The sequence below is a fragment of the Falco cherrug genome, chromosome 1, assembly GCF_023634085.1.
Source record: "Falco cherrug isolate bFalChe1 chromosome 1, bFalChe1.pri, whole genome shotgun sequence".
NCBI lineage: Eukaryota > Metazoa > Chordata > Aves > Falconiformes > Falconidae > Falco > Falco cherrug.
Window position 1 is genome coordinate 52,323,752 of NC_073697.1, and position 10,006 is coordinate 52,333,757.

Genomic DNA, 10,006 nt, shown 5'->3' on the forward strand with positions numbered 1-10,006 from the left:
ACTTTAGCTATTTTTCAATGTAATCAGAAGCTCATTTCATGAGGTGTCTCATGGTAGCCCCCAACTATTTTAAAATAAACATTTTCGTTAAACAAGTGGATTTTGGTATTAGGAAGTCAGCAACTTGAAAGGGCTTTTGTCAAAAGTTGGTGGAGGCCCTGGTAGACTGTTCAAGTATGGGAGGAATTTCTGCCTGCATAGTGAGTCCTTGACTTTTAGAAAAATATTATTGTTTGAGTTTTCAGTGACTTGGAAGCAAAATGAAAACAGAGCTCAACATTTTTTTTTTTTAAATATATACACAGTTATGTCATGATAGGCTTCTAAATTTCGTCTCAGCCCATGTGTCTGCTTCTGCTGTGGAATATTCCTTATAAAAGAGTAAATAAACGCTCTGTGAATAGCATTCAGTGACATCATCAGCGTCCAGAGTTGATGCAAAACTCAGAGTGTGTGTCCTGAGCCCCTGGAGCCCTCATATGCTCACTGAATTGAGTGGTATGATAAAGGTGTGTCTGTAGTGGAGATGTCTAGTCATGATAATCATCACAAATACGGTGGTACTGATTGACTCCTGCTGTGCTCCCTTCTAATGCCAACCTGAGCATTGTCCCACCGACTGGAAGGGCTGTAAATAGCAGCTTCTCCATAGAAGCAATCCTTAGATGAGTTTTGACTCTAACCTATTGTGATCTTTGCCTCTTCCTCTCTTGTAGCTCTAAAGACTATTTCCATGTCCATTTTGAATATTGCCTTCAAGATGCTATTAGCCTTTTTGAGGAACAGCTTGTGTCTCCCTGTTACAGACCTTCTCTGCCCAAGGCAAGGTATGCACCAGAATTAATAAGTGGCTTTGCATAAGTGACTGGATAAACACAGTCACTGAAAAGAGTCTGGAGTTTCAAGACCTTTGCTAACTGTGTATTTGGTTCAGATTTGTGCCAGATGCCTTAGACTGAAAGGACTCCCAGTGCTTGGTGTCACTAGCAAGTTCTCCTGAAGTCATCAGTGAGCCTCTTATTGAAAAAGGAATTATTTGCTCATATCTGGACCATAGATTGAATTTACTCAGAACCAAAGGATAATCTTGCTGACGAGCTACAAACGGAAAATAACTGAGAAAAGAGTATTTGTCTTTTTTGAACTGAGCTGCGTATTTTGCATGCTGAGATGTGCAGAAGTGCTGATGAGCTAGTAGATGTTGGAAAATACCCACCTGGGTCAGCCAACTCTGCATGTAATCTGGCCCAAGGAGAAGAAGATTTAGATGAGGAAATTAAACTCTGGTCCTTCCTTTTTTCCTGAAGAAAAAAAAAAAAAAAGAAATAATTTTTTCCTAGTATTTCTGGCAGTTCATTTTTTTAACTACTTGAGTAGACATCCATCACAGGTGGCTTTCCTTGAGTTAGTTTATACAGGACCAAAAAGAAACCACAAGGCAGGAATACTGTAGCTGAGCAAAAACTTCAGAGCAAATTACTTCATTGATTTTTCCCCTGCACAAAATAGAGAGTAATTTTGTTTATTTGATTAAATGTACTGGTGAGGCCTGGATCCAACCTTTCCTTTTCTCTCCGAGACAAGAAGAGCTTGGTCACTCAGCAAGTCATTGCACTTCCCTGTCTGCAGAAGAAAATCTTTGGGTGAATTTCCCATGCCTATCAGTGGCAAAGCATCTCTGCAAGCATGTGGGGCTGAGCAAATCTCACCTCTTAGGACAAGAGCTGTGGGTATGCAGGCTGCAAGTGTGGGACCAGGCAGACTACAAGTGCAAAGGCATGAACGGTGGGTGGCAGTCCTTCCTTTTGTCACCATCTCAGAACATGCCCATCCAACGCAACACCCTGCACCTTCAGAAGCTGAGAAATAAATGAATTCCAGGTCTCCCATTTCTGGGGCAAAAATCATGAGCCCTCAGTGTTACGGAAGTGCTGAGGTTTTCCTCCTCTGTACGACTCCTTGGAGCTGAGGGCTGTGACTGCAGTAAGTGGCATTCAGCACTTATGCTATGCTCCCTCAGATGTGACAACCAGGTGAGGCTTCTGTGGCGTGGGACTTTCACCTCAACTTGTGAGAAAGGGTATTGGGTTAGGCTATGGGAAGCCACCTGCTTGCCTCTGGCCCTAGGCAACCAACATATAGCTCAGTTCATAGTGTAAGTCCAAATCAGTGTTGGCACCTTTAACGTTATCTCATCCTAAAGAGAGAGTTTTTTAAATAGCTTTCAGCTGCCTGAATATGGCTAGGACGCAGGACTCGGAGAGTTCTTTTGCTGGCGTTTCATGCAGACAGAGTAGCCATGAAGCCATGTTTGCCACAGTTACTTTGACATCTATCTTTTAGAACACGATCCGTAGCATTTAATTGTAGTTCAAAATAGAGTCATCACTGTAAAATTAATATAGGCAAAAAGCCAAGAAAGAGAATACTGAAAAATAAAAATAAAAAAGCAAATGCTTCATTTTGAAACCATCTTTAGTAACAGCTGGGTTGCTGACTTCTTTTACTGGGAGAGCATTTATGCTGTTCAGAAGACTGCTCTTCTGGTGGTGCAACTACATTTTAGCAGCTTGCCAAATGAGAATGTGATAGAAGGATAATATTTCACTCCTACCCTCAGCTACTCTTCACAGTAATGAGATCATGATTAAGTCTGTTTCTTTACTAGCAAGGCTCACAGTAAGTAACATCCTTTCTTAGGGCATGCACTAGGTAGCTGTGTTTACCTCTATGATCCAGCTGCTTGGGGCCATCTCAGAAAGTTTCCCGTCTTCCTCTGGCCTCTTCATTTGCTTGTCTAGGCACCCCCCTTTCCTGAAAATAAGACCTAGCAGCCCATTTGCCAAGACCAGTCCTAAATTCCCATATCCAGGACTCCCAGCTTTTCTTTCCTTTCCAACTATTTACCACTTTAACCTTCAGGAGCACATGAAGTTACCAAACCAATAATTTTTATGAAAGCAAAGAAATGTATAACAGGACAGTAGTATGCAACTCTCTTTCCCTGTTTTTTCCAGGTGTTTTGGTGCATTTAGGTCAGAGTCCTCTGCAGCATATAGAATACTTCTTTTTCCCCAAACTAGTTTTCAAGACTCCAGTTTTCTTTCTGAAATGGCTGTGGGAAACCCCTTTCTTTTATAGATGTTCAGTCATTTCCCCTTCTCCCACTTTCAGATGAACCCTTCTCGTCTACTGCAAAGCCAGGAGATTGCAGTACTTCATTAGATGCTTTACTATTTTGGTTAATACTTAGCTAGAATCTGAATCTGAAAGGTGGGGTGGGGCTTTGAGGGGGTGGGATAACTTGTGAAATAACCAGTTCTTCATTCAAGGGTAGCTCCATTTTACAGGACAATTAATATGTAAGAACAACATATGTTCAGCCTCAGGCCTGCATCCTGGTATCTGGATTTTTCAGCTCCATCTGGCATCTAATAAAAGAACAGAGTCTCATAAGTTCAACTCAGAAAGCAAAACAGTTCTTATACATTTATGACGGCCATATAGACATGTATTCATTCTGTTTGAGACCACAAATGTGTAAATACACAGGTCTCCACAAGCAGCTGTAACAAGCACTATTGTTTTGATTAAGAAATTGTGAGCATCTGTGTAGGTTAAAGGAGAAAATTATACTAGACCTGGGAGATTTCCTTTATAGCAGTAACCTTTCAGAGCCACTAAGGATGATAAGCAATCCTGGCTGATACTGAAAACACAGGACACCAGTCCTAGAAGGATTTTTCTCTCTCTACAGCCTATATAGTCCCACAGCTGTACGTTACGTTCTCAAGAAAGAGGCATGTGTGCCAAAGCCCATACAGGATCAGGGCCTATGACACTGTGACAACATAATATGTGTTGTTTCTTACACATATTTCTCTTGCTTGAGATGCTCACGAGGTTGCTTTCTTTCTGGAATGAAAAGTGCCAGTACTGTTTGGTTTTGTTACCCCCATCTCCTCCTTTCCCTGCTATAGGCAGGAAAGCGCTAGCAGCTCTGCCTCATAGGTTGGCAGGAAATTTAAAACAGCAGCAAGCTGCTGCTCGGACCACCCCCAGACGTTTTCTTTTTTTTTTTTTCCCATTGATGTAGGAGACTATTTAATTGGGGGCTGAGTTGTTAAACTTACTCGTTGATGCTTACCAGTAGCTGCCTAACCACTAACGGTGATTTTTTTCCTCCCTGCCTCCTTTGGACAAGCTCCCTGCAATGAAGGTGCTGCTGAGCCTGATTGCTCTGCTCTCTGCTGCCCTGCTCACCAAAGCAGCCCCACCAACTTGCTACTCAAGGGTGTTGTCTCTGAGCAAAGAAATCACGCAGTCCTTTAAGGAGTTACAGACCTCCAAAGCCGTGGTGAGTCGACCTAAAAACTGCTCCTGCAAAGACTCTGCATGTTGCTTGCTTTTGATACAAGTTGCTCTCAAAACAAAACTGCAATGGGTCTTTCTTCTTTCCTGCAGGACTCATGTGTAGAGATGCTGCCCAGGCTGTACTTGGACATACATGTAAGTTTTCGCACTTCTTTCTTACTGCTGTGCAACAAAAGCATCTAAAAAGAGAGAATAACTCTTAAGATTGTACCCCAGTAGAGTGATTTGAAACAAATTTTTAAAAGCTTTATTAACGAGAGAGATGAGTGACTGAAAAAATAAACCCACCTTGTTTTGAACCTTATTAAAATCCCTATGGTGTTTCTGAGATTTTACTTGTTCAAAAATTTAAAAATGAGGAAGTCAATACTTTGAAGTGGTTACCATTTGTAGATTATTAATTTATTGTGATGGAACCTTTACAGAGGTTAAATATGTGCAACAAAACTTTGAAAAATAGTTTACAAGAAGAAATGCAAAATAAACTTTCTTCACATAATAAATCTACTTCATTTTATATCATGAGTGGCTTCTAGCATGCAGTTTTAATAAAAAGTAGTGCAGGAATACCTTGATGGCTTTTCCTGTTTTAAATAACCACTTGTTGAATCCAGAAAGAAAAACTGTGCCTGCAGGTATGAAGTGTGGTACTGAGAAAAGACAGCAGTAGTCATCTCCCAGCAAAAACAAAATAGCCTCCTGCATGTAGTTAATGTCATAGTGTTCTGCCCTGGGATATTCAACATATTTTGCTTCTTTTCCCAGTGCTCCACTGAGTAACTAAAAAGTAGAAAATATCAGACAAAGCAAGAAATGTCTCACACATTTTGCCAGAGGCAACTATACTCCCACATCCAAGTCAGGATCCTCTAGATCCCAATTCAAGAGCTGCCAGTGCCTCACTTGATTGCAAAGACCAAACAATATAAGCCCAGTGCCTCAGTTTCCCTTGCTTTAAAGCAAGAGCTGGGATATTTATTTACCTGCTTCACAAGGGCATGAAATTCATGTTGGCTGTGCTTTATTTTGATAACACAAAGTCTGAGGCAAAAATACTCTGAAAAAAATTTTGCCTCACGCTTGCAGTACTGCCTATTGTACGGGAACAGAAGAATCATGTCTGTGAGATCTTGATAATCTGTTCATCAGTTAAATCAGGTGCTCTCTTAAAAGTGAGACTGTACCTATTCTGTAGGTAACTCACCTACTACAGGAGCAGATTTGACTGTATTTGCACTGCTGTCTCCTAAAGCATGTCGGAAACAAGCTGGCAGACCAAAATTGTGTCTATGCACTTTTCCAAGCACTTATTTGGACCAAACATCTTTGTTATGAAATACTGGTGGTGAATTTTCCTAACTAAAGGTTACATAGATTACACATACATGGAGGTAGGAGTTCCCACAGAGGCAGTAAGAATTTTGTAAGTGGTGGATGAGAAACATAAATCTGTGTTTGTGCAGGGTTACACATACCTCTCTTGCATGCTTTTCAGAATTACTGTGTGTTGGCAAAACTCCGTGATTTTGTGGCCTACCCCAGATGTGAGAGAGTGCTTGAAGTGAGTGAGCTGAAGGAAAAAGCCCGGAGCCTGTACACTATCATGATCTCCCACTGCAGAAGGGTAGGTCAAGGTGCACCAACAGGGACATAGTCTCTGCTTTTAGAACTCTCTGTCTCCTGTCCCCTGACCAGAAACACTGGATCAGGACCTGAGCTTCTCAACACTGTGCTCTCTTCTGCCTTCCTCCTTACAGATGTTAACCTTCCCATTATTTTTTTTCTCCAGGACTTGGTGTTCCTCACTGATGACTGTAGCGCTCTGGAAAGTCCTGCACTGCCTCCCATTGAGCCCTCCATCATTGATAGCTAAGAGGGAGTCAACCCAAAAGTTATGCCTGGGAAATTTTCAAGGATACCAAGAGTCAAAATATGTATATGCAGTCAACTACACCTTTAACAACTAAGATCTTTTTCAAGCACACTAGCAATATTATCTCAGACCTACCCATTTTTCTCTGCCCTGGCAGGAAATGAACCGCATGCCTCGCATACCTGCTGAGCTGCTAGGGCAGCTACTGTTAGAGAGAGTTTTTTCATTTGGCAAGGTATGATATTTCAGCTTAACCAAATGTTATAAAGTATGTTTTGTTTGAACATTTGACACTAGATTTTTTTTTTTGCTTTTTATGAATAACTAGCTTCATATAAAGAAAATACATTATAATCAATATTCTATCCTGACTTAGTAGTTCTTCTTTTATTAGATGGGCATGGAAGGGACCATATTGTTTTTCCTTTAACTGTTTGATAGAAGTGTAACTCTGTACTGGCAGATGTCTCTCTACCTATATAGCTCATGTATGTATGCTGATAGTTTTTGATGTCAGACTTTTATGGATAGAGGTGAAAGTAACCTGTCTCTGTGGAAAACCAAATAAAACCAACTTTTTAACCCAAGATGTTTCTGTTACATCATGTCTTTCAAAATCAACCCAAAGTTGTCATTCTTACAAACTTACTTTTCACAGCTCACTTGCTTGTTGCTTTTCACAGCATAAGCCATCTTTAGCTTTGTTTCCATAGCAGTGTGAACTTTGTTGTGTCTGAATGATTTGACAATGTGTAAGTTCCTACTGGAAGAAATTTTACACACTGCAAACAATTCATTTGGAAAAATTAGTGGATTTTTTTAAAATACTGTTTCTGTGTTATGAGGGTGTAAGTTCTGAGGCAGTGGCTCAGAAAGCCTATTAAAGGTTTGGACAGATTGTTAAAACACAGCCCATATACTGAGCTTCTGAGATTAATAAAATTTCCAGATAATTCTTCCAGAGTCATCGGTGCCTTCAGTATCTGCAGGATACCTTCACACCCAGCAGCTCTTTGGTGCCAAGAATAGAAAGGATCTTCCCCATATGCTTGGAAGTAGCTGCTATTACCCTGGAAAGTCCTTTCCTTCCCTCTGTGCAAGTGGTTCCTCTCTCTCCTGTACCCTATTTGCTGGTCGTTCATCTGCTGCACTGCCAACCCTGGTGACTTGGTGAGTGGTCTCACCATGTTTTATAAAAACCCCATTTTCTGTAATCATGGCATTATGTGACAATCACAGTACCATTATCATTCTGTCATCGCACTGAATATCTGATGGTATAAACCAAAATGATTGACAACTGTTATGAAAATAAGTAAATCATAACATTAATTCAAAGCAAAAAAAAAATGTACAGGAAAAAAAAGTTGGTTTTCTTCATTTTGGAATTACCCTGTTCTGTAGAAACTACTAATCTTATTTTAGCCATAGAAAATTTGACTGTCCCACTGAACCACAGAACAAAGGTGGGAAACTCTCAACCTGGGAGAGATACAGAGGGAAGAACAAGTAAACAAGTGCTTTTCTTTCCAGTTTGCTTCAATTCCAAGTGTACAAGTAACGTGTCTGTCAGACTTTGTACTTCTCCCCTGAAGATGAGGTCCTCATGTACTAATCCTACTAATCCTCTAGATGAGCTGTTCTGCCCGCAAGCAGCTCACAGGGGTTCCACTCAGATGTCTCTACAGGCATCTGGTAGAGGCAGTAGCACGCTCAGCAATCTGATCCAGCATGAGCCTGAACTAAAAAACGTGTAACAGCTCAGATAGTCCTACTATCAGAAAAATCATTCCTTAGTTCACCTTTTAGGAACCTCCTCCCCTCCAAGCCAGCAATCTCTGCACAAGATCCTACACACTTTAGAGATACAGATACCATTTTTTTTCGCATCACCTGGACATGCCAAAGGCCAACTCCTTCAGCAGCAACGACATCCTGGAAAAAGGGCATCCTGTAACCACATAGGGAGTGTGTAAGCAGTTCCCTGGCGCAAGAAGTACAAGTGGCGTTGCACCATTTGCTCTCAGACTCTTTGAGTTTTTCCTCCCTCTAACCAGGGGCTCAGACACCACCTTCCTTCAAAAGTAGGCAGTTCTGGGGTAAAATCAAGGCCTATACACTTCCATACAAGTACCAAAACCACACCACAGCCTCTGCTTTTTGTACCTTTATACAAAGATAGCCATGGACGTACCTTGAAAGAAAAGTGTGTGATGGTCACCACAGGCCGTGGTGCTTGCAGAGCTAACCCGGGGACTGGGCAGTACACGTGCTTGGAGGCTGGAAGCAGAAGCTGTTAACTTTTGACTTTTTTCCGCCTCCAGCTGTCATGAGTTTTAAACACAGGCCTGTATAAAGCTTATGTTGTGACTTGGCATGCAAACTGCAGGGCAAGACGTGTTGCCTTTCCCACAGGAGCCTGCACAACTCTGTCCCTGGAACTGGTCCTTGGGAAAAGCCTGTGCAAGTGACTGTGGCACTTCTTCCCCTGCTCCTTTCCTGTTACAGGGGCACACCATGTCTGAAATAGAGTTTTTCATGAGGATTTTCTCATAACTCCTCTTTAACTTGCTTCAGTGAAGTAAATAAACCTTCCCTAGTCCATTCAGATGGAACTCATGATCCTAGCTCCAGATTTCTCCTGTAATGTTTCCATTCTTTCAACCATCTTCCAAAGGTATTTTCTTCTGATTTAGGCTGATGACATTTGTGAGGAGAATATAGCTTAATTTCGTTAGGACAAAGTATCTTGCAAGAAGTCTTTGGAATTTAAGGCAGGGTAGAAATCAGTACTTTATATGCATTGCTTTAGTTGGTACCTTTAGCTTTTTCATGACTGACAAGGACACACTGTCTGCAATACACTCTTAGCATGGTTACTTACCAACAGCTTAGTTCTGTACTGTTACATCCTACTTCTACAGAAGCTGAGAAAAGCAACTAGATGCTTTGGGGACTGTACGTGCTTGAATGGACTTTAAAAGCCTGTCCTCCATTTGAAGATGCTGTATATTTTACTCCTAGAATCGGATTTGTGTGGTCATTGGTGTGCTTTTACAACAAATATATTCCCTATGGTTTACACTGTGACTGTCTTCACATCTTGTATGTCATTTTTAATGGAAAGTGTGCTGAAAGCAAAGCTATGCTCTTTCATTTCACAGTAACCTGCTGTCACTCAGGCTGTCATAATGAGATTTGTGATTAGATGAACCCTTTTTATGAACAGCATCTTCTAGGTTGTCATGATCCTGGGGCGGGGGGGGAAACCACCACTGATAAAGAGATCTAATCCACTTGTAATTTGCCAAGAAATCATTCACTTCTCCCTTTCAGTAAGACAGTAAGTTTACCAACTTTTAAATGCACCATTATACCAGGTATATAAGGAGCGGTGGAGCCATTCAGGCAGCTGAGTATTTATTCCTGAAAAACAGCAGCCCATGCTCATTAGGGCCCCAGCCAACAGGGAGACCGTGAAGGGATTAAAAAGGACATATTTGTTGTAATTTGTCAACTGGCATCTTGCCTAGTTATTGCAGAATATTACTAAAAGCACATCATTAAGAAACTGCCCTCAGTTTCTACGATCATTAGGGAAGAACTGTAGAAAAACAAAGCATCTGTTGTTTTCCTGCCTGTTGAAGGGGTTTGCTGGAATAGTCAATGCTAGGACTAGAGTTTCTTTTGCAGACTTCTGTCTGCAAGAACCCTCACTAAAGAGCTTTCTTAGGACTGCTAGACTCTCCCTCATGTTAT

The 10,006-nt window shown here is 41.2% G+C and overlaps 1 protein-coding gene across 2 annotated transcripts; it reads left to right on the top strand.

Annotated features, from left to right (window-relative positions):
- The first annotated feature begins 4,122 nt into the window (after window positions 1-4,122).
- Window positions 4,123-6,856, top strand: CYTL1 (cytokine like 1). 2 transcript variants are annotated; one of them, XM_027814029.2, is made up of 4 exons: window positions 4,123-4,354; window positions 4,465-4,509; window positions 5,870-5,998; window positions 6,164-6,856. In XM_027814029.2, the coding sequence occupies exons 1-4, from the start codon at window positions 4,214-4,216 to the stop codon at window positions 6,245-6,247; spliced, it is 399 nt and encodes a 132-aa protein (XP_027669830.1). In that variant the 5' UTR covers window positions 4,123-4,213; the 3' UTR covers window positions 6,248-6,856. The 2 variants fall into 2 exon arrangements, with proteins under 2 accessions (XP_027669830.1, XP_005433191.1); XM_005433134.3 differs by having other exon boundaries at window positions 4,123-4,357; window positions 6,164-6,854.
- Window positions 6,857-10,006: the final 3,150 nt, after the last annotated feature.